The following is a 25743-nucleotide window of genomic DNA, read 5'->3' on the forward strand; positions in this document are numbered from 1 at the left end:
TCCCCCCCGTTTTTTGCCTCAAATTTTTTTTTTGGTTTTTTTTTTGGGAAAAAAAAAAAAAAAAAAAAAAAAAAAACTTTCTTTTTTGATATGCTTATCTGACATTTTTGCAGACAATATTCAAATATCTTGCACAATTATGTGACTAAACAGCAGTAGACAAGCCTGAACTGCAAACTTCACATTTCAGGCCGATCAGGACCAGTGTGTGTTGTGTGTCCTTGGCGCCTTTTAGACTCTGCAGAGCTTTTTTCATGCACAAAACACTATGCAATGCGCCGAAAGCTAATGCGTACAGGCAGCTGAATGTGTTCAAGCAAAATGGCGCCATCTTACACCCTTCAAATTCCAGGTTTTGCCGTCTCTTGCCAAATTACGTGGATGACATTTAAAATCTTTAAAAAAGTGTTGCGCAGATTAATTCTTGACAGGCAGGAAGTGACATCCATGCAACGGAGCTCTTCACACCAGCTGCGTGTTGTTGCTTCTGTTTGAGTCATAATCGGAGTAGCTCAGGGAGGCGACCGCCAGTCACATGAACACCCTCCTAATACCCTATCTGGAACACTGCGCTTGCTTTGTTCAAACACTTGTAGTGCATTGAAGTGGCTTTGCCTCAGGTAGCGAGCGGTGCCCATCATCGTGCCTTTTATCCTGGTTACCCTCTCACAGGATGCCGCCTCATTGTCAAACGACAGCACAGCAACACTTCAGCTCGACTGCTGCTTACCCCTAGAGGTGTGTGTGTGTGTGTGTGTGTGTTTTTAAAGGGCACTGGATGAGCTATTCATAAACAGTAACGACCACTGTTCACTGTCTAATGCGCCGCTCTGTCTTAACCTGCAGCCTCTTTAAAGCTGGCTTTTGAGCATCATCGCCCACCATGTCAGACCTTTGGGATTTTTACATGCCTCATTTTCTCCTGTTTACCCCCATGAGATGCAGCTCCACAGAAGAGCTTCATGAATACATCAGGTCCTGCTGTCTTTCTAAATCTACACCGCAGTCCCAGTGCAGTTGTACAGTATAACGCTGCAGACGCTTTCCATGCCTTTTGCTTTCACTGACAACCGCAACACTTTTGTTGACAAGTCGAGACCCACACTGAGTGGGGATTTACTTCAAACCTACAGTCAGGTGAACATTAAAACACCCCGCAACAGCCCATGTTTTTACTTCATATTTGGGCATATGGATATTTAATGTCAAATTCAAGTAATACCCCTAACAAAACAACAATATTGAGCGAAACACATTTTTAAATCCTTGAAAATGCAATACAATTTCTGGTAAGAAATAAATAACATCCCCACATTTATTCTTTCTTAGAATGGTTAGAAAAATTAATTAGTATTTTGAAAAAAAAGATTTAGTTTGGTGTGGCTGATGAGGCTGTTGAAGTGAGAGAACATTACAGGAGGATCTGTCTGAGACATCCAGAAATGTGTTGTTGCATCTTACGTGTCTTTCTTTAAAAAAGGCCTCAAAAGAATTATAAATTTGCTATTCTATGGTATGGGAAATAGTCTACAAGTGAACAACATCCAACATGGTCTGGTCTGTCCCATCTAAGAAAGTCCCCCTGCTAGTGGACTGTAAGATGCCAAAAGAAGTCTCTGGCTATACATCATCGATGAACCTGCAGCTGGCCTTTGCAGCTGTTGCTATGAAAATAAATACCTGCATAAAAAGAAAAAGACTGCGTAAGTTTAACTTTCATGGGAGGTGTGCAAAGAAGAATACTTTCATGAAAAACAAAAATAAATCAAAACCACACTGAGATTTTCCAAGGATAGCCCAGACAAAGACCAGGACTTCCTGGATGTTGTTCTTTGAACAGATGAATGTAATATTGAGAGGTGTGTGGTGAAAATGTGAGACCATCTCTGCAAAGCAGTTGTTGGTGAAGCAGAAACTGGACCCTGTGACATGACAATGACTCAAAACATGCTGGTAAAATCTGTCAAGGACTAGCTGAAATGAAAAATGCTGCTCTGAGTCAAAGCCTAGATCTTGAACTGATTGAGGTGCTGTGGGGTGACTTGAAACAGGTTGCACATGCAAGAAACTCTTCAAACATCTTACAGTTGAAAGTGAGGAGTGGGTCCAACTTTGCTCAGATTAATGTCTACAAGAAGCATCTCTGAAGTGTTTTTTTCAGCCAGTGGGATAAGGCTAGCTTTTAGAAGGTAGTGTGTCCTAAAGTTTTCCTCATTTTTATTCTTATCTTTTAATGAGTAAAAGCAAGGACATTTTTTTTTTTTGCTATTTAATTCCAGTTGAAACACTTTCAATTCCAGAAATAAAGGAAATACAATTAGACACCAAGATTTCAGCATTTCTTAATAAATAACTTATTTTTGTGTCCTATTTTTTTCCACATGCCTGAATATTGATCCAGGTTCCCAGGAAATAATGGTTTTGAAAGGAGCCTTTTGCCACAATGATCGTAAGGATTCAGATTAGAGGGAAAGGGCTCCTGATCGTAATTAAAGGCGATGTGATAAATGGCGACGTTAAACAAGCCGCAAATCTTCCAGAGGCCAGTCAGCGCTCCATTGGTGTGCAGCAAACTAGAATGTGGGTATTTTAACTCTATCACAATGGGCCAGTCAATACTGTCAGGATTAACAAAAGGCAACAGCCCCACAGACGGATAAACAAACACATTAAACAAGAGCGGGTAAATGGAAACAGTTGGAGGTCTGCATCTCAGACTGGCAGTTTCTGGAAATTGCGACAGAGAGCATTCGTCAAGAACTGTTTCTTTTTTTTTTTTTTTTTCTTCCCCCCACAACAAAAATTACTGGACAGGAATCAAATAGATTGATTTTTGCACGACAGCTACATCAGAGGGTTTTGTCAAGAAGAACGTTTAGTTGAAAGTTTTGTAAAGAAAGTGCCGCAACCTCTGGTCACATTGCTTAATATTCAGGTCCTCATTCCTTTAGAAACGCGTCGTGAATGGACTGCGAATTTGACCTTTCCGTCTCTCGACCGGAGCAGGTGCAAAAACTGTTCACTTGTAAAAAATTATGATCTAAATACACTTTTCGTCTCTCTGCCTTCCATTACTTCATTTGAATCGCAACCTCTTCTCTGACCCTTTAAAACTACCAGAATGAATCTTTTATCTGGTCAAAGGTGCAGCTCTCTGAGAGAAAGCGAGTGGAATTCAAACACTTGACTGCCGTGAGACTGTTCAGTGCAGATCACACGCTGGGATTTGCTGCTGTTATAAACAGACCGTCAGAACCCTTAGCAACAACACCTGCTCCTAAAACACGAAGGCATCTCCAAATTACTGTGAAGGAAAACGCTGCGGTGAGCGGTTCCTGCATAAAAATAATTTTTAGTGATGGAAAAAACGCTTTTTTTTTTTTTTTTTGTTGGTTCTTACATGTATACAAATCAATATTTCATGTTAACCAAAGATCAAATGGTGTAATATGATAGGTGTTCTCTTGTACTGGTTAACCAACAGAGAATGATCATCTAACAAAACATTTTTCCTGTCTTTTTAACTCGCAGCCTTAGTTTTCTGGTCTGCAAACTAAACAGTTTGATTTGGTCTCATTGCTCACATCAAGTCAGCCGAACACAACCTGCTTAGTACAACAAAGAACTCATAAATAGCCAGAAATGCTTCCCTTCGGAGCCGCTAAGAACCAGAAGTGGAGCTGAAGCTTGGGTGAATATTTATTAGGTGTGTGCCTTTGTGTGTTCTTTTGTCCTGCAGGTCAGCTGCAGTGTGGCACGAAGTCAACCACAGTAAAAAATTGCAGATGAATATTCAGTGTTTTTTTTTTTTTATTATTATTATTATTGATTTATCACCACCTCTAAAATTGATCTGGAGTTTAAATTCCCTGCTAGTTGAGATGAAGCTCATAGTTGCTTCCTCAACACACTTAATGACAGATTTGAAAAGAAAAAAACACCATAGGAGTGCACAGAAACATTTAACCCATGAGACTATGCATAATATTCATAAGGTTTTAAACACATTTTATGTAAATCTAAGAATCAAATAAAGATTTTTGCAAATTCTGAATCTTTTCCATGAATTGTGCTTTGTAATCCTTATAATAAGTGACGATTCGGATTGAAAATTATCCCTTTTTTTTTTTTTTTTTTTTTACTTTTTCACAAATAAAACAAGGTCTTATAAATATAAAAATAATCTCTATCCAGTTTAGTTTAGATTAACCAAGTATTTTATGGTTTGAACTACAGATGATCAAATACAGTAAAGACTCAGCTTTTGATTTAGCACCTATAGTGAAACTGTAACGCACATGCTATCTTTAGTTGTGTTAGCAGCTAATTGTTTCTCTTGTTGGTGAATGCGCAGTTCAGGTGTGATCACCGTAGCCTCCATGTTTTGCAGGTTGCTTGCTTCTTATCTGCCACTGTCAGCAATTACCCAAAATATCGCCAAAAAAGGGATATAAAACTGATGAAACTTTTTAAATCTGTTCTAAAGAATTATTTCAAATTGACCTTGAACCATCACAATGCCTTGGTTGATAGCACTTATTGCCTGCTGATGCATTTTCCACACATACCAAATAATCATCTATTGCCCAATTATGCTTCATTTTGCTGATCGGCACTCTACCTGAATTTATATCTATTCTGTTTGCTGCATTTAAATTATTAATCACACAGTGAGATCATGCTTTTTTTCCCCCAAATATTTCAAAAGCCTATTTCCTATCACTTGCAGCTATTGACTTTAAAATCTCTGTACCCAGAATGAAGTGGAACATTTTTGGGTGAATTTGAGGTGATCCAGCATGCCCCACACACCGTCAATCAGATCACATTTTCATGCAGTGACCCTTCCTCCCTTGCGGCAGCACTCTTGAACATTTGCTACGCTGGAGCTACAAATGTTGCTTCTCTATAAGCACAGCCGGCAGGATATTGGCACTGAAGTTTAGACCATAGCTGGCTCTTTCTAAAAATTTTTTGTTAATTGTGCATGGTTTTAATAAGGTGTAATAGTTGTACGGCATTAACTTTGAAGTACAGGCAGGGTGCTACAAAGAAAATGCATGTGCACTACTGAGCAAAGTTTCATGCTGGATTTACATGTGTGCTTACCTGCTTTTTAAAATGCATAAACTTAGTCTTAGATGGGTGGTTCTGTTCATCTGTCATATTTTTGTTTTGTTTTGCAGTTTTGCAGTGATAAATTGTCCTAGACCTGTTACTGTTGTCCCCTGTTCAGATATATGTTCAATTTGCATCTCTGCCTGACTTTTTTTTAAATTTCTTTTTTCTTTTCTTTTTTTTTTTAATATTTATCTCAAGCCTGCACATTGTTAAACGTTTCTTTTTCGGTGCCAGTTTTCATCTTGTTTGCCTCTCTTGCTGACATCATTCTCAATCCCTGGGCCTGAAGAGAGCTCGATTGAAGTGGAGCCAATTTCAACCTATACAGTATTTACACAAACTCGATCGTTTTGCTGTTCTTCTATTTTATTTTATTTTTTTCCCCTCTTGCTGCCTCTTGACTTGAACTTTTTTTTTAACACCCAGAAACATATGCTAGCACACACTCACACACACACACACTCACACACACACACACACACACACACGCACACACACACACACATGCCCAATGTCTCTGCAATTCACACATCATACTGTTATTTCACTGAGGGACACCATATCATGCTGGAAGGCAAATAACCTTTCATGGAGTTGACACATTCATGTCTTGTTTGGGCATACATGCAGAGGAGCTGCTCTGTTATACTCGAGGCCACCCATTCCAGTCCAGTGCATGTCACCACCACCTGTCGCGTGTGTTTTAATGAATGTCCTCTCTTCCAATAGCAGCCTGAAGACAGTAATTCCCCAACATGCCTTGTAGCTGCTCTCTCGCTCTGTCATTCATGCCATCGCCTTCATTTACTCGCCCCTTTTAATGCTCTCATTCCTCTCCCTCCTCGTTCGCCAAGGTTTGAAACTCGAATGCATAAGTAACAGTCGAGCCCGGGATTTCATCAATGTCACTGAGGCTGTTACAATGAAGCGCTCCCTCCTTTTGTGTTGTTAATGTTGTCTCATGCGGAGTACTCTTACTGTGGGTAGTCATGATGAAATCTCTGGTCAATCTTTTTTTTCCCCTAGATGCAACAACCGTACGCAGTGTGTGGTTGTCACTGGCTCTGATGTCTTTCCCGATCCATGCCCTGGCACCTACAAGTACTTAGAGGTCCAGTATGAGTGTGTTCCCTATAGTAAGTATCGCCACCCCAATCTCATACAGAAATCTTTGTTGTGTAATATCAAAGTGTCTGATGTGACTGCAGCCTCTCTTCATTAGCTCTTACAGATGACTCTTCAACTTTTTTTTTTATCTGGAATAACACTGTGTTAATAATGACCTAAAGCTAGATGGACTTGGAATGTTTCTTAGGTATTTAAAGTTTAGTTTATCCAGTTATAAAAAGAAACAAACAAACACACATTGTTCCTGTTCCCTTATTGGAAGTCCAGTCATGCAGATGTGATTTTACTTGGCTTTATTTGAGATGCGAGATATTTTATGTAACAAATGCTGATTTTTGTGGGTTGTAAGTGAGCGCCAAACAAGTGGCAAAATAGAAGTTGATTAAAAAGAAACGTGCACCCAGAGAGGCATATAATGGTACGAGTCATACAACATAAGAAATAAGAAAGAAAACGAATGTCTCACTATGGTATTTACACAAAAAAATCAAACAAAGCTCTGTAACGCAATCTAACTGAATTTATTTAAAACAGAAAAGAAACATTCTCACTACTGCTAAAACAAAATATTGATTTTTTTTTCATTTGTATTAATATTATCTATATTTATTGTAGTTTAATCTTGATTCAGGAGAGTATTACCCCCTTTTTGCTTTTAATGTTGCAGCGTATTAACTATAGTTTTAAAATGTTGTTCTGCTAATAGAGTTCAGGGAGAACATCTTTCAAAAACTGGTTTTTGCAACTGAAAATACTTCCAAACAGCTGAATTTGTTTTTTGTTTTTTTTAAGAGAAGGAAAAACTATTCCACATTATGGTAACCTACAGTTCTCAGGGTCTGCCAGCTTGTTAAATTTAGTTTAAACCCCAGGGACAGCATGATATATGGTTTTACAAAGCTTTGGTATACCTGGTCCCAGCCTGCATTATTTTTAAGTCATTTTTTTAGATAATGTTCTAGATGGAACCAATATGCAAATGCTCTGTCCATCTTCACGATTGCAACTTGCCAAAGTAAATTATCGCCACATTAAGAGTAGTGTGGCCATGGTTAGGAGTATTTAACTGACAAATTACACATAAATGGCAATTTAACCCACCCCCTCCCCCCAAAGATGAACAAATAAGCTAACAGAAAACAGTTTCTTCTCTGACTGACATAGAGAATGCTCCAAACTGCAAAAAGTTATTCAAAACCTTTTTTGTTTTTGCTTTTTTGTTTTTTCCTTCTTCTCTTTTTTTGTGTCCTGTTAGCAAATTTCCACCCTATTTATCACATTTCCCGGTAACAGTCAGTAGCCTATAACGCTGACCGAGGTCACTGCTCAGCCTTGTTTATTTGTTCTAAAACCAAGTAATGGAAACATGCTTAATTTGCATGCTCACAGCGACACAGAAGCCTGGTTACTGGCATGCAAATTATCAACCGTGGGAGCTGAACTTTCACTAACAGGTTGTAAATCTCCTACTGCAAGATTAAAAGTTTTGTTGTAGTCGGTTTAATTTTCTTTTACGTAACTGTGCAGGCTGAGCACAGCGACACAAATCAGCACATCAAACTCATCAGCTTTAAATTTCGCGAAAAGGCGACTGTAAATGTCTTCACGGATTGCTGCGGACATTATCTGACTGCGCAAGATATCATTTATTCTAGTTTGCAGTGTTTTTAAGTTTAGCTTTGGCTCGGGCTTTTTAAATTAAATCTTCACGTTTTAGTCATGTATCATTTTAGTTTCAACCACTAAAGCAAAGCCGAGTCAGATTGAAGCAGAGGTTCCACATGATTCAATTTCCACTGAGGGATTTCACTGGGGACTTGGACGTGATAAATGGTTGTTGATGTGTCCCCATCGCCGTCTATCCCAGACTCTGCTTCAACGGCAGTAAATGCATCTCTGGTTTATAGTATGACGCTCATATAGATCAAATTGAGTTTTTCATTGGCCGTATCTTTTCTTAAAAAGCATTGCTGGTTCTGCGGTTAATCCTCAGACCTTACTGTGATCAGTTTACTTTGGAACTACTTTCCACCGAACAAATAGCTTCTGCTTTTCCCTTTTTTTTTTCTTTTTTTTTATATAAACTCAGTCGTACATATTTGTGGTTCAGTTGAAAATCTCAGGGGTATATATTTCTACAGCTTGACAAATAAAGCTGAAGCTATCTGCATGACTAGATATTAATAAAGGTTGGAGTCACAATGTTTTCTCACAGTTTCCGTTGGCTGACTTTTGGATTCTCTATTACTGAAATCAGAATGTATGGCCTTATTTAGTGCTCTTGTTGATCCATAACACAAAGGATCTTACTGGAAAATCTGTTAAATGGCCTAAAATTTAAAAGAATGCTCTGCATTTTTTCTGAGGTTAAACTGAACTGTTACACTCATCACAACTCTCTTCTTCTACAGTCTTTTTTATCATCTTTGCTGCAAATATGTTTATAACAGTCACTATTTTATAGTTAATCCAGCTTTAAATGGATGCCTAGAGTAGTTTGTATAAATTCAGCTTTATCTGAGCTTACTCCATGTATTAAGTGCTGAAATGTAAACCTTTAGAAATACTCACTCTTCTTTCCCCTCTTCTTTCAAACAGACCTTCCTTTCACCTCCTGTTCCCCACCTGTACTAACTCTTCCTATTTTTTTTTCTTTTAATTTTCAACCTTTTTTCATATCGTCTCCAGCCTCTCCAAAGCACCGAAGCACATGCAGCTGCATTTCTAAGGAACGCCCATTAGGCTGACTGTACCATCAGTCACCTCGTGCGCTGCCAGCTCATTTAAGCGTTGGTAACTTTAGTGTCGTATTTTATGCATGTGGGCGAGTAGATCTAGAAATCCAGCGTCTCGTTTGTGTTTAGAAAAGTTTGAACAATTTCCACCCTCAGCCAAGACATGCCAGAAATAACTCCGATGCTGTGATGACTGTTCTCCATCTAAATATGACCAGGACTTTGGATTTTTTATTTTATTTTTTTTTATAAATTTTCTCCATCTCTTGCTGCTTAGGGGAGAAGCATTCTTTGACGAATTTATTCAGTTTTTGCTGTGCAAACTGTTGTTTTGTTGGCAGATAAAGGCGATGGAAATGAGTAGTTTATTGGGAAGTGCGATACATGGCTTGTCTCTTGCCATAACTTCTCTGTTTTTAATTCTAGGATGAGACACCGCTCTAACAAACTTTTTTTTTTTTTTTTTTGCTCTTCCTCTAAGATCTCCTATCCCAGCCAGCCGAATGGTTCCTTTCACACTCACACCCTCCAACTAATTTTCTTTCTTTATATCTACTAGTTAACTCATGATAACATTTCTCTTCCTCTTGCCCCCTTTTTTTTTTTTTTTTTTTTTGCTTTCTTTTCCAATGCCTGAAATAGAAGTGGAGCAAAAAGGTAAATGAGTGCTCTGGTCCTTCCCTCTCTTTACCCCTCCACCCCCCCACCCCCCACCCTTTCGGCCTCTTGTTCTGTGGTGTTGAGTACAGCTCCCCTCACTTCCCACCCCCTTCCACCTCTCTCCTCCCTTCCTGATTGCCTTTTCCTGTCAAATTGTAAACCCGTAGGAGGATGGTTTGCACCCCATGGAACCCAAACGATTTGCAGAATGAAATTTCAAATGACAACCATGGTCACCTGACCAAGTTCTCTTCTCGATACGAAAGAAAACACTGACTGTTTTTGGTGTCCATTCATTCCTCGGACCCCCTCGTAAGCAGTGTAACCCCCAACACCCCTCCCGACGTTTCCGAAGAATGACTAGTTGTGTGTATACCTCTTAATTGGCTCAGTCTCAGTTTGCCTGGCCCGAGTTCTGCTGCACCCATAGCACGTGATGTGAAATAGCAGTGATGGCTGAGTGAGTTTGGCACCGCCTGCGAAAAAAAAAAACAACAAAAAAAAACAATGTTTGAGGACGGGAAAACAAAATTTCCCTGTCTTTCCTTTCTCTCTCTCTCTTTTTTTTTATCCAGAACAAATTAATTTGTATTAGAACCTTGCCGTGGCCTCCCTCACCCATCAGTGGTTACTCTTGTCTTTTGCCACAGAAGTAGTGAAAGTCCTTTGCCTCTGTTGTTTCTATTTATTCCCTCAACCTCCACTTTCATTTTTTTTTTAGTTCGTTTTACCTTTGCTTTGCTGCCGCCACCACTACCATCCGACAACCTGTTGTTCACTCTTACCACGAGATGTACAGTCTGTTTCCTTTCCCTCTTGTTACTTAATGACCCTCAGTCATGTGAGAGTGCATGTGCAGTGTGTCTGTATGTACAGTGGATATAGAAAAGTGCACACACCACTGATAGAATGCCAGGTTTTTGTGGCATAATTAATGAGACCACGACAAATCACCTGAAAACTTTTTCTACCTTAAGTGTGATATTTATCTTGTACAATTTAATTGAGAAAGTTACGCCTGGCGGAGAAATATAAACAAGAATATAAAAGCTGGAATGACCTGGTTTAGCACCAACTCTGAAACCGATAGTTTGTTCAATCCCTGCAGCCATTTATGATTCAATTTCAGCATTCTCTGCTTTTTGGCCTTGTAGAGGCTTTCAAAACCAACATCGGATTGTAAGGGCATCTTTTGTCCCTCCGCTCTTCATGCAATCACAGAGATGAAGCCTTTTTTTTTTTTTTCTTTTTTTTTGTATTCTATAATCTTCAAGCTTTGAGACTAATAACTATTTAGGCTCAAAACTGTCTGGCATCTTCCCAAAAAGTCTAGTACTCTAAGCAAAAGCATGATGCTGCCATTGAAGTGATTGTGTTGTCTTTCTATCTGTTATGAAACATGCAGTTTTTGCCAAGGATCTGTTGTCTATATTGTCTACAATTATTGACAACTGTCTTTGTGATACCAGATACTAAGTATGATGAGATATTTTATGACATCTCTGCATACTTTGACTTTACCTAGAGGATTGAATTAAGCAAAGTCAGTAGAATGTTCCTTACATGGCTGAAGTTTATTTGTTATCAATCAGATTCACTATAACTGATGGGAAGTGTAAACACAAAAATACTGGATACTGGAATTGAATTTATAAGTGGTTCAATATAGTATTAGATTCAATACCTATTAAGTCAGGCTTTTTGCTTTTTACATTTTCCAAAAGATTTGAATATTTTTCATTTGAATTGTATATAAAAAAAAATACTTGCCATACTTGCCATTACAAGGGGTGGAAAAAGTTTGGAAATGATTTTTAATAATCTCCTAAAACCCTGACATTTTAATCAGCCTATTATTACTTTTATAGCCACTGTACCCAGGTGTTCATGTGGCATTTGACATTTGAAGAAGCCTTTCTGGTGTTGGATGAAAAAAAAAAAAAAAAAAGCACACAAAACAAAGCACTGTGAAATCTCCTTTCGCCACTTCCCGTGTCTTTCGTTTGCAGGACTTTAAAACTTTTTCGGTTCACATTTTATTTGTTTTGTCCCCGGTACAGTGTAGCAGCAGCCCCTTGAGAAGCAAGTTCTATTAACCTCACATTTTTCATCCTGAGTAGTTACTTTGACACGTACATTTGTTTTCCTCCCCCCTTCCCCCGTCTCATTAGTACAAAAACACTAGTCAAAAGCTTCAAAGTCCCTGATCTTTTTGTCCTGTACTTGAGTGGCGCAGCTGGGAAAATTGTGCCAGTCACACATGTAACGTTTGAGGTTTTTAATATTTTGCCTTGTTGTATTTTTGTTTTGCTCTCCTCTGTCACCAGTTTTCATTTGTCCGGGGACTCTGAAGGGCATAGGAGCTGCAACCTTTCTGTTCGAGGCCGAGCAGCAAGCGGGCTCGTGGTGCAAAGACCCGCTCCAGGCTGGAGACAAGGTCTTCTTCATGCCCTGGACGCCCTACCGCACAGACACACTCATTGAGTATGCCTCCCTGGAGGATTTCAAAAACGGTCGCCAGACGACAACCTACAAACTGCCTCACCGTGTGGACGGAACCGGCTTTGTCGCCTACGACGGTGCAATTTTCTTCAACAAGGAGCGCACTCGCAACATTGTCAAGTTTGATCTCCGCACGCGCATCAAAAGTGGAGAGGCCATTGTGAACAATGCCAACTACCACGACACCTCACCTTACCGCTGGGGCGGCAAGACAGACATTGACCTTGCGGTCGATGAGAGGGGCCTGTGGGTGATCTATGCCACTGAGCAGAACAATGGACGCATCGTGGTGAGCCAGCTCAACCCGTACACCCTACGCTTCGAGAACACCTGGGACACGGCGTACGACAAGCGCTCGGCCTCCAACGCCTTCATGGTGTGCGGCGTGCTGCATGTCGTGCGCTCCACCTACGAGGAGAACGAGAGCGAGGCCAGCCGCAGCCAGATCGATTACATCTACAACACCAAGCTGAACCAGGGCGAGTACACGGACATCCTCTTCCCCAACGAGTACCAGTACATCACCGCCGTGGATTACAACCCCCGGGACAACCAGCTGTACGTGTGGAATAACTTCTACGTCCTGCGCTACGACCTAGACTTTGGGCCGCCGGATCCTGCAGAAGGTGAGGGACTGCTTCATTTTCAAGTGTAATCCATTGTCTTTGTGTAAACCCCTCTATTGTTTGGCAGCGGCTTGGGATGTCACAGATGGCTGCTTTTTAATTCTGGATACAATTCAGGTGTGATCAAGGAAAGAGGCTTGTGTTATTCTTGGGGAAAGGCCTCATTTGCAGACAGAAATTACAGATTCACCTTGGAATGAGGGACAACTCTCTGTAGGGTTGAGGCACAGCTAAAAAAAAAACATGAAAAATGTGCATCTTTATTACCACGAAGCAGGCAAGCCACTCAATCCAGCTGATGCTTGGACCCCATCAAATTCTTCAATCTCAAGCCTTATCCGGAACCATTATCTACACCGCCTCCCTGAACTTCCCTCTCACGCTGCGAACATGTAGGAAAAGGCTTGTGCACAGTATGACAGAGGTTATCCTTTCCTCTCCGCCTCAGGATTGCACCATGCATTGCCATGACTACCTCTTCAACTTTTGCTGTTGCCATTTTTCTTTTTTTTTCTCTAACAGATGAGGTGATAATCGGCAACCTATTGTGGGCTAATATTTTTCAAAGGCGAGTTATGGAGCACACAGCGCATCTGTTGGAGGAAAAAAGAAACTGGTTGGAAAAGGAGATCTATTACAGTGAAGAATCCTGTCGTGCAGTTAACGGGCTTAAATTAATCTGTGAAGTGCTGAGAGGCGACATATGTGTCACCAGACAGGGACATTACATCAGGCCGATAATGGGCTTAATTACCTGACAGAAGCCAATTTATCCCACAAGTCTTCTGTATGAAGAGGGGAACAAGAATCTTGACCTGACTGGATGATACGTTATAGAGGTTCGGGTTGCTGCCCCTCTGCCGAGCACTGTTGGATATCAGGTTACGACTGGGCTGCTTATTAAAGAATCATCGAGTGGTGATATTATTTATTGCGATTATGAAATCATTTGTGATGCATCTTATGTATTTGTCGTTAAAAGTTCTTCTAAAAGGTTTGAGCATGGGAACTGTTGAGTTTTCAGACTATATTTACTATATTACCTAAAAAATACAAAAATCAATTTGAAAAAAACAAGTAACATTTTATATTTTACAGTTTTTACTGCCACAGTCTTCCAAAAGTAATACAATTTATACATTTTATAGCTTTGTTTGGCCTCATAGATCAGGCTTTGATGCAGTGATCAACTGATCAAGTTCTTTTTGACTATAGATTTTGTTAATTGGCATTATTTAAATAAGCTGAGTTTAAATTAATCAGGCTTTTTCTGGTAGATGCTGTTTTTTCTTTCGCTTTTTCCTTTTTTTGATGACTAAAACACATGAAAGAGAAAATATGCTGCTGGTTCTTTGGTGTATCAGTTTTGAATCCAAATGACAAAATAAAAATAATTATTTTATGCATCAAAGAATACAGTTAAGCCTTACCCCAGGCAGAATTAGGTTTAAAGTATTTATTTATTTATTCATTTTACCAACATATTTCTTCTGACTGGAGGTAATGTTAATATTTTGGAATGGCCCAGTCAGAGTCCTGATTTGAATCCAGTAGAAAACTTGCCAAAAAGTTTTTTACATCGTCTTTGGAGAGAGGTATATAAAACTCTTCTATTTTTCATGAGCTCAGGAGAAATGCCTGCCTCATTTCCTACCAAAAACAGACTTCTTGGTTCAGTAAAAATTAATTTAAATTCAAAGCTGTTTGCAATTTTTTTTTTTTTTTTTTTTTTTTTTAATTTTGACCTTAACTGTATGTCCAGCTATGTCATTAATTGGAAAATCCAGTATTAGATTCTGAAATTTAGGCTTATTTGAATTAGTCCAGACTCCAAAGAAGAGGTGAAATATCCTTAGATTTATTTGTAATTTGCATTGAAAATTGTTCATCAGTTCATAAAAAAAGCATCACAAGCATCAACCATCAATTAGGGAAGAACATTAGGAAGAAAAATGACAAATACACTGAAATATTACACAAATTAATTTTACAAAGAAAGAACACAAGTGAGATACACAACAGTATAGTTTATCAGTATTGCACTTTATATTTTCTAGTTAATAAATATAATTAAAAGGAACTTTTTTCACATAGTTCTTTGCAACAAGCAACACATAACTGGGCTACAACTCATTCTGAAGATGATTCTGGTTTCTGTGCCAGTTGTGGAAAAACCTGAATATAGTTTTGCTAAGCAGGGTCAGTTTATGAGCGTGTGGGCCCCAGGGCCAGGAGTCAGATTGGGTGCTCTACTTACACAAGTATATAAGTTGCAATAGAACGACAGTTAGGTATGAAACTTTTCCTCATGAAAACAGTTTTTTTTCTCCCAGAACTCGTCAATCTGTGTCCTTTCTGAAAAGATTCTTGTAAGCAAGGCACCATTTCTAAGAGAAACCTGGAAGTTTACATTTGCTTGTCATTATCAAGTTCTAAGGTTAAGTGGGGCTGTGACCTTATTTTTTAAATAGTTGTGTTTTGGTCATTTACATGAATATTCAACAAATTAGAACACTTAATGATATCGACTTGCACCTTGTAGGAAACCTGCCAGTCCTTTTTGCTCTGTCATTACACAGACTGAACATTGTGCAGTCCAAGTTATGTTTTTTTTTGTTTTTTTTTTTAAACTTATGAATATTTTGGAAGGGGTTGCCATGGGGCTTGAAATCCGATTCCTGACCTGTGCTACTGAAGAGAGAGATATGGGGCAAGGTTGATTTTAGAATGGAGACTGTGTGCTCCTGAACTTTGGCCCCATGTCACCAGATCTTGTTTGTTTTCCCGCTGTTTTCCCGGGAATCTCCGAAGACTCAATTAAAAGTATGTTAGAGTTGATATGAAAACTACTCGAGCTTTGATGAGTTCGTCATGCGTGCAAACTGCTAGCTCAACTGCTCGCGTCCTGATTTATGTAAATGTAATTAACAAGTGAATTATCATAATTACCCTCTGTGTCTCTAAAGAGTCTCGGGAAGAGGAGGGAAGTAGCCATCACAAAGCATTTCCAGTGAAGGGTTTAATGTGCTCTCTCAGCTACCGTAATGCCTGGGTAAACATAAATGCCACATAGGCTCGGCATCGCCACTTGCTGCAGTCACACAACACAGTTGTTGATATCACCCATTAGTCTTAGAGCTGGTTTCGCGCTACTGTTCTGACACGGGGATCCATTCAGAAACCTGTCTTCTCTGCAGAGCTTGTCATAGTGGATCACTGAATGTGTTTTATGAGAGCATTTAGTGACGCTGTGTTCTGAAGGAGGCAGATCTGAATATGCTGAGGCCATCCTCAGCGGCAGCAACAGTATGCTCTATAAAGGGCTCTTGAAAATAATTGGTCCTTGTTTATTAGTTTTTTTTTCCCCTTTTCCCAGATCTACACCTCTAATTCTGTACTGTGAAGCTGTTAGGAATTATTGCTGGCCGTGATATGTCGCTGAATTAAACAACGTACTCTGCAGGGTAGTCTAATCGTGCTGAAATAATGTCTCACTCTCTGAAACTGAGGAGCACTTGAGGCGTAAAGGAAATTAATTGTGCCCATTAAGATTCATCGACCACAGAAGGAAGTTACACCAAAACCAGAGCATCTTTTCTGCCTTTATTTCCTGTCGGTAACAGCAGGCGTCGCCGTCCTTTTCTGTCAGCGGCATCAACCTTGACGGAGATTCTCTTACTAGAGAGACGCTGGAACAGCAGCGTGATTGCGGGCTCATTTTAGGGAGAGTTTTGGCAAAGTGATCAAAGCGGGAGATAATTGACCTCAGCAACTTGTCTGCTCTTTTACCTTGCGGGAGAGGCTGTGTAACACTGAAGGCTGCTCAATTCTGGCCTCCGGTTGAGGGGATTAGCTCGGGTCATTCCACATATTGATCTCTCTACTTATTGTTCCAAACAATTCACAGGGAATTAGCAAAAGCATCAGCAGGCTGCTAATGCGTTGCGAACACAAGCCAATATTGGGAGAGTACACCTCCTCAGATGTGTGTCGAACACCCCTTTCACCACCACCACTTAAAAAACCCCAAAAGGTTGTAGCTAGAAAACTTATAGGGACATCGGTAATGCATTCTCTGTGATGTACAAAGGCATTAACTGATTTCTTAGCCAGTAATTGCAGAGAACATTTCAAACTAACAAGGAGAGAAAGGGGAAAATGAATTTGTCTTTGAGGTAGCATTGATTCGAGACCTTAAAGAGGAGAGGCGTAAAATTGATGGCTTTGTTCAAAAGGCTTAGCTCCTTGGAGCATTCTGGTAGAACTGAACAATAAGTGGGCTCTGTGTTAGAAAAGGGGGAGGGGGGAGTGGCATTTCGCTTTCCACATATGCATTGGCTGGTTACTGGTGTCAAGGTTTTTAAAAGTTACAGTTTCAACACAGCTACATTTTCCAGTGTACCATATTTAAATGAGATCCCAGACAAAGTTTCTTGACTACCTGGAGTTTTCTTGACATATTGAGCATCACATCAGCTGGCAGAAAAATGGTTCACCACTGCATAATTTTTCTCAGCTTCAGACATAATTGTTTCTTTTTTTTCTAAATTACTTGGAAAGTTTCACACGAGCTGTCATTAAAATGCTTTTTACACCTTTCAATTTGTAATCTTCTGCAACTTTTTTTTTGAAAATTGCATTTGCATTAACCTTTTCAGGTCTTGCTAATTTGCTTGTCAGTTTTTTTCCTAATGAGTTGTAATCATGTGCAATTTGTTAAATCTATATTTGTTATGATTTTGCAAAAAGTTTGCTTTTTATTAGTAGACAAGATCACTCTTCTTGATTAACCTGATTAACCAAGTTCTTAAAAAGAGAAAAACGGAAATTATATATATATTTTACTCAGTCCGATATGAGAGAAACTTCCCTCTGTCTGGTCAGGCCTTCAGATAAAGCTGGTCACCAGCAACCTGTCAAGATATTAGACTCCCTGTGTTTTGAAATCCCGGGTCGGAACCTGTGCGGATAAAGAGTTTACTTTGATCATCCTTTGATGATTCTTTGGTAGATGTTGTAGTTTTGAGTCCGACAGAAAATTCAGGAATTACAAGATTATGCTCTTTTTTTGGATCAAAGGATTTGTCTCCAACCTTTATCTTGCTTTTAGTACTCAAAAACAGTGCATCAAAGTATGCGCTGTTTGCTGATTATAGACTGAAGTTTAGATTCGATGTTTGAATTTAGTTAATGGGTATTAAAAATTTAAATTAGGCGTTTGACCTAATTTAAATTTACCTTACTTACTTTTTTTCTTTCGGTCAATCCAGACCTATTTCCACATAGAAAGAAGTTTGTCTATTGTCTTTTTTTCTGTCTTGTTCTGGCTGAACCAAGCCTTGCATCTTGCTCAGCTTAGTTTTGCTTTTATATCTTCCTATGACACCTCCAGGTGAGCCTTGAAGACTGCGAACATTTATAGATGTATCACGCACTAAGCCTGTGCTCCACGCTCTAAAACATGTTTGGCAGCAGAAATAGAGTCTGAAGCAAAAGAAGTCAGGGGATTTGGAGCAGCCTTAATTGTTCTGCTTGCTGGATTATGGCAGGAGACTGTTTTAGTGGACCTCATAGGTGTACATGACAGGGAGTTTTGGAGTGTTTTTCTCCGAGTGTATTTCTGTCTCTACATATATCTTCCTGTCCGCACGCGTGTCTGTATAGCAAGCTGCTTTGCCATCTCCTCCTCCTGAATCAGACTTGTCTCGTTGTGACTGTGTTACGCCTGCTGCTCCACAGTGTTCGGTTTCTTCAGGCCTCATAAATTACCCCACGCAGACACAAGATATGTGTCAGGCAGAGCTTTTCTCGTCCATGGCTCTTTTAAGGAACAAATGTCAATAAAGCTGTCAGCCCAAGAATTTTTTTTTTTTTTTTTTTTTTTCTAGGTTTTTTTTTTTATTTATTTTTTGTTTTGAAGGAATGATGGCAGGTTCCTTGGCATCAAATTCAGGAGTGCATTAGTTATCTTGTTACTCTTTACGATCCACGCTACCATCGTGTAACCCTGAATCAAGCAGAAACGGCACGAGCGCCTATAAACAACCTGATGTAAAATTCATGTCTTGTGGGATTTGTTGCTCTGTCATTAATTATCAGCTCGAGCTCCAGGTAAAGAGGCAACTGAAGCTCAGTTTTCATCCTCTAAGACGCCCATGTTATTGAGGCGAGCTACACATGGATTTATGTAGAGCCACATGCACATGATACAGGCTGCATGGAGTCCTACTGCCACTCTCATCTCTGCTATGCTGTCCAGCTGCTGGGACAGCTTTAGATGAATTTTGGAAGTGATGATCTTTTTAGAAGCTTATAAGTAGTTAGCATCTTAGTCGCTGTAGATAACTCTCCTGGTGTCTTCGTGACATCCAGATTAGGTCCCTTATGGTAAAGCTAACAGATAGGATTGAGGCCTGCTACAATACTCTGAATATGCTTTTGCTAAATGGAAGTTTTTCCATTTAGCATTCTATTAGCATCCGGTCAAAATGCAGTGAGACCTAGGCTGCAGCATTTGTTAGTTTCAGTGTCGTAAATTGGATTTAAATAATAATAATTTAAAAAAAAAAAAGTTAATTATATTTTGGTAATATTTAAATTAGTCCTTACATCTGTGACTTTTTTTCACCTGCACATTGATACTCGCAGTAGCTAAGTTTGAGCCGTGTTCATTTACTTACTAGACAAAAATGTGATGATTTTAGTTTCACCGATCAGGGCTCATCATTCTAAAAATGTTCCTATAGACAACCAGTTTCCTGTTGCATTACTTAACAGAACAATTATTGGTGTTGCACCGCCTCCAACCTCCATGTGCCTTGTACATAGTAATCGTGCAAATAAGACGCTGCAAGCTTGACAACGGTTTAGAGCTTCGTCAAGCAGCATGTACGTGAAGCTGTATCATGGACTGTTTTAAAAGATATGCTCTTCTTAAAACCCTGAAGCACAACATTACTTCAAACACCTTGAACTATCCATTTAATATCTAGCACACAACATAGTCTTTTTAATGCCCACCGTGGGAATAGCAGCAGAGAGATGTGGGGTCATTTGAATATTATTTCATATTCTTGCACATTTTAATTTCCTATAAGCCGCATGTGTCTGTTTATTAGTATACAAGGAGGATTAGCCGTGTAAGTGATTCATCTTCAGAACTGAAACTAATTAAAGCAGCTTGATTTGACTGCAAGCTGTCATTCCACTTCCCTGAATAGCAAGCGTTAGACAGCTTACGATCTATTCATTCACGTGTCTGTCTGGACAGGTAGAGAATACGCCGACTTTGTAATTTAGGTGGAAAAAAATAAAGCTCTGCTAGTGGGAAAGTTTGAGGTATAAAATCAAGGACAAACAGAATAAGCCCTCTTCTCATCAGATGATTACACTTTAATATTTTTTGCCATCTTCCTCTCAGGAATGACTCAAGGGGGCCATAATGTGATGAAACTAATTCTGCTTCATCTCCCGCGTTTTTCGACTGATGATCTTGCGGGACGATATTCCTTCTCCCCTTTAGCTGTGTTTTAATTTACGCACTCTGCTTTGACACTGGTCATAGTCATTTTTCAAGTGCTCAATCTCAAACTCTTCCATTACATACAAGAGGTAATATTCACCATATGGCAACGGCGTGCTCTTTGGTGTCAGATTTCCCATAAAGAGTGACTTCACTGCCTCTTGAGAGGAATGCAAGCTAATTGGTGCAGCCCTCTCTTGGATGAGTGCTATCAGAGGACGCGAGGCTCTTACTGGAGGGAGTTGCTCTTTGCAATCAAAAGAAAATTGTAGAGCACATGGTGCAGAGGCATCAGAATAAGCCCGCAGATGTGTTGCCTTCTGAGCGCATTACTTTGTGTGGTACAGAGGAGCTGTGCTGCTTAGCTGACTGTCTTGATGTTACCCACACTTTGATTTGAAGACTTAAGACATGATGACTACAAGGATCCACAAAGATTTTCTTTGATTAAATAAGGTGAAATAATGGTGGTAAGAGTAAGAAGAGTGAAGAGGGAAAGGGGAAGATGATGACCGAGTGTCTAATAGCTTAAAAAGCAGAAGGACGCTGATTGAAGATTCCTTAAACAATTCCAATTTTTGTAAAGCTGCTCTGCTGATTTATTTACTTAGTTGTGTGTTTACAACTGAAAGAGGGAAAAGTCGAAAGAGAAAAAAACATTCTCCGAAAAGTCCCAGGTTACAGATTTTTCTGTAACATCTCTGGAAATCTTTGAACAATGGCCTTCAGGTTGATGAAAATAAACTCAAATTTTAAAAAAAATGACAATCTCTCTACCTTTGTAAGAAAGATAATGGCCCTTTCCCATCAAACTTCAATCAAAGAGTTGCACCAAATCACACGATTACCATTTTTATTGACTGGTCGACCTTAATTTATGCTCAATATCATAAGTCTTAAACGTCGTGTTCACGTAAAGAATCACGTTTGCAATGTAATGTGTTAGATTAAGTATAGAGATGCAATATAAGTCACAGCTTGATACTCCAAGCTTAAAGCGATTATCTGTCCTGTGATTGGAAAATATAGATCTCATAACGTAACCTGGAATTGAATTTGTACAAAGTATTTAGTAGAAGGTACTTTGAATGATAACCTTCCAACATTAATTTTCTTCTCCTGATCTTATAAACTTTTAATTTTTGTCTGATTTTATTTTTTTAATTTTTAAAGTAATTGAAGGTGAAGGTGCCCTAATGGGGAGGAAAAGGGCATAATGGATTGGATGTTAGCACTGGAAAACAGTATTTAAATACCAGAAAGAACCTACCTGTCTGAATATATACCTTCTCCTTCTGCATCGATGGGTTTTGTTCAGGTACTCCATTTATTTACGTAATTTTCTGTTAAATTAACTCATTTTAGTTCATTGGAAATTGGACTGCAGTGAATATTAACTAGTCATTTAGGTACTATAGCATCCATCCTCTCTATTTCCAGTAATATGTTTATTGCTTGTTCATTGCAGCAGAAAATGTTGATGGAAAGCATTAAGATGTTCTGGTCAAATCACTGAGAAACGACAACAGCCAAGTTGTTCTGCAGCCAAATCGGCTGATGTAGCCGGATGCAACGCTTTTAATAAAACAAGTTAATGAGATGAACGTAATAAATTTCACTTCTATTTTTACATCAATGCCATTTAGTTAAGTATTTGCTTATTCATTATTAGTTGTGTAATCGTCACACGCTTCACAAACAATAACGCATATCACAGAGAGTTGAAACAGAAGTAGAGACATTAGGCCATAATGCACAGCAGCACGATTAATGAAAATCAAATCCAGCGTGCTAACAAAAATATGTATTTCCCAGTTTTAAGCACGGTGGTGGAGGGGTGGTGACTTGAACCTGGGTACATCCCGCTCTTCTGTGCTTCACACCATTCTAGATTGAAAACTTAAGGCCATCTGTGCGACAACCAAGGCTTGACTGAATTTGGATCAACAACAAGACATCTGCAAATCTACAACAGATTGTCTGCGGGGAAAAAATAACAATAATTGAGATGTAGCAATGGCCCAGCCAAAGTCCAGACCTCGAGCCAACTAAAATACTGTGGTTGGACATTAACGGAGCTGCTCATAAAGAATGTCTGCAAACCACAACGAACTGAAGCAACATTTTACAGGGGAGCGGGCCAGAGTTCCTCCACTGAGATGTGAGAGCCCGATAAAGTCGTACGGAAAACGACTGCTTGAAGTTATTGCTGCCTAAGGTAGCTCTACAAGCTGCTGAGTTTTGGCACGCACTCAACTTTTCCCATGACTGTATAAATCTGTAAGTACACCGGTGTGCATTTGAGAAGTTAAATATAACATCATTTTTGAAGGGGCATTTACTTTAGAAAATCATTTCTTGAAGGTTCCAGAATAAACAGTACTTTATTTATTGTAAACTTCGGTGCCATTGTTTTTATTGTGCTTCAAATTCCTAAATTCACCAGTGATATTTATACACAGTAATTGTTTATTAGATACAGTTGGCAAGACGGGCATCCCCAGTGGTTGAGACACGTTCTTAGCAGTAATTTTTAACGGACAAAATCCTAAAAGCTACTGTAAAAAGCTGTGGTGGAATATACAACTAAAAGTAAAATAACATTATTGTGAGCAACAGAACTGTAAAATCTGAAGATTTCTAATGGATAAATATATGAACAATTATTATCTTAAATTATTTATTTCCTGTAACATCTAACGTGCACAAATGTTTGATCCAAGGGAATCTTTGCAGCATGTTACAGCGAACTGGATCTTTCGTGATTAAAAAAAAAAGTAAAATGAAAAATATTACTGCTTAAAGATGATTAAAAAGCAGACAGTTTGCATGTTGTGATCATTTGCACTGGAACAAGTCGCTTCAGAGGGTTGAGTTGGAGAAATACGCTCTCAGGAGCAAGTTAATCAGGTGACGCAAGCAAGCTGTTACAAACAGCTGCGTATCAGGGTTTATATCAGCCCGTGGAAAAGCAGAAGTTTGCTCAGGTATGGAGAGCTTTAATATTCTGAAACCCGATTACACTTGCCCTTATATTGCATTATATGTGTCTATTGAATCAACCAAAGTCAGCCTATGAATCTTCTCACTTTCCCTGACTCAATGAAAAAACTTTGCCTGCATTACATAATATGTCAGAAACTTTTTGCTCACTCTCATAGATATCATTGTTCTGTTGGAGCAGCTTGAGAGCCGATATTGACTTTCAGATTACATACGATAGCTTCTGGAGAGAAAATATACAACAATGAATGTGATAGATATAAAAACCCTTTTATCAACTTAAATCTCAAGTTGATTTCATGTTTTGTTTTGTTTTTTTTTTACTTTTTTTGTATTACTTAATAACACAACCAAACCACATAGGGGTTAGCTATGTTAAAGGTCCAGCCATGTTGACCAGGCCAATCTGTGAATGTGTGGCTGACAGCCACATGATCGGTGAATGAGTGCAAGTAAATTGTTCGGGCCCGCGTAGGAAAGGAAAAAAGGTCATCCCGTGAAATGTCACATTTGAGACACTCTGTCGCATTTCCTTTTCACATCATGAGCATCACCCGCCACCCCATCATGCTTAGGTGGCCTCTTGGCCTCATCACAGATATCAGCTTTGTAATAAACTCAAATATTTTTACCTGAATGAAGAAGCGACGATCCCAATGACCCGCTGATTGGTGTGAAACAAGAAATGTCGGCTCTGTCACTATTCTCCCCCGGGGAAATGGAGATAGGTGTCTGATGATGGAGTGTCAGATAGCATGATATTGCATTTTCCCAAAAGCACCCAGGGAACATGATGAAGACTATAGTGGCTTCTCGCATGGACAGACCTCATTGTGGGAAGCTGCTTTTATCTTAAAATACAATCAGCAGGTTGTGGGTGGAAATGTATGGCCTTTCAGAAGACAAGAAGCCTTGGATATCCGCGAAGGCACACAGACACACAAACACTCACTCTGTTTTCTCTTTTATCCATATTGACTCTTCATACTGTATTAAATTTATTGATTTCCCATTCCTGCTCTCATTTCCTAGTTATCTCCAGGCCCTCTGCTGCAGATATCAATCTGTGAGCTGGCAGTGATTTTAGGCAGGGACACACCTGAGTAATAGAGCAGACACTGGTTGGGTTGCACACTTGTGTGTGCGCGTGTGTGTGTGTGTGTGTGCGTGTGCACAGTCACACTCGGATTTGCTTGGTAGGCGTGGACTGAATACAGTGGAATCGCATTATTGCTGATGTATGGTTTTTGCTCGGGGCAGTGCGGTTCTCCTTCCGCGCTCCAGCTTTATCAAAGGGAAAAAAGCGAACTAGGCAGGGAGAAAAAAGGTAAAAATGCAGACAGCCTTTGTCTTCATTGTTGACATTTAATCAGCCCAATACGGAGCCTGCTCGGAAGGAATCACTGCTGTGTGAAAGATTGCCCTGCCGCTACTGCTTGTCTTGCTTATTGGTTTAAGTAAAATAGAAACGGTGAAAGATAGTGTCACATTGTCAGGTTTTTCCCCAGTGTTGTTTTGTGAGAGAGAAGAGCAGAGGTGGAATTATAAAACGATGCTTCCCCCCCGTCCCCCCTCGTACCTTTTTAATTTTCAGCCAACAATAACTCTAGCATTCACCGGTATCAAGAAAGCACATCTCTAACAGCCTCACCGTTCTGTCGCTCCTCCAGTCCCAACCACCGAGGATCCCTCCGTCTCGTCATCCGTCCCCAGAACCACCCCGATGTTCACCACCACCACCGTGCCCACCCTGAGGGGCCAGGGCGACACCACTGGAGCGGGAGCCGATCCCAGAGAGGGGAGGATACTTTACGAGGACAGCCATGGGTCCGTCACGTCCGAGCCCACAGTGCCCGAGTTGCCCCCGACGCCCCGGCGTTTCTGCGAGGCCACCAGGAGGCGAGCCATCGACTGGCCCCAGACGCACACCGGCACCACTGTGGAGAGACCGTGCCCCAAAGGAACCAGAGGTAAGTGTCTACATTTATTTGAAATATATATATATATATATATACATATATATATATATATATATATTTTTTTTTTTTTTTTTTTTTATTATTCAGTTCTTTGTAAAAACTTTCATTTTTCTTTAAAATGGTCAACTTATGTATGCTTCGTCAGGTTTCAACCATTAAACTCTTTAGTTTTTGTTTGAAAGAACAAAATCTGCTCCAGATTAATGCTTTTATTGCCTAGGCTCAGTTTACCATGACAGCCTCTCATGTCTTGTTAGCTTTGCAGTTGTGCCAGACCAATTGCATTTTCTGATGATGGATTAAGCAGTGCTGGGTTTTTATTAGTGGTATCAAAGGGACTCAGTACACCGTATAATACATTTCAGTTTTTTAGTTGTACTACGTGTTAAAAACCAACATTATTACTTCACCTATATGTGCTGGCATGTCTATAAAATCTCAATAAAGTTTATTGAAGTTTATATTAA

At 39.6% G+C, this 25743-nt stretch overlaps 1 protein-coding gene across 13 annotated transcripts in view; it reads left to right on the forward strand.

The window, feature by feature from the left end:
- Positions 1-25743, forward strand: part of adgrl2b.1 (adhesion G protein-coupled receptor L2b, tandem duplicate 1) — a 144834-nt gene that overhangs the window by 71038 nt on the left and 48053 nt on the right. For 11 of the 13 annotated variants that reach the window (XM_015045631.1, XM_015045640.1, XM_015045637.1 and 8 more), the window contains 4 exons: positions 6148-6257; positions 9627-9641; positions 11972-12772; positions 24968-25267. In XM_015045631.1, the coding sequence (XP_014901117.1) occupies positions 6148-6257; positions 9627-9641; positions 11972-12772; positions 24968-25267 (1226 nt within the window). The remainder of the gene's footprint in view (positions 1-6147; positions 6258-9626; positions 9642-11971; positions 12773-24967; positions 25268-25743) is intronic. The other 2 variants (XM_015045633.1, XM_015045642.1) reach the window with 1 other exon arrangement.

The sequence above is a fragment of the Poecilia latipinna genome, unplaced genomic scaffold (genome assembly GCF_001443285.1).
Source record: "Poecilia latipinna isolate Pla-1442-1.1 unplaced genomic scaffold, P_latipinna-1.0 Scaffold736, whole genome shotgun sequence".
Classification (NCBI taxonomy): domain Eukaryota; kingdom Metazoa; phylum Chordata; class Actinopteri; order Cyprinodontiformes; family Poeciliidae; genus Poecilia; species Poecilia latipinna.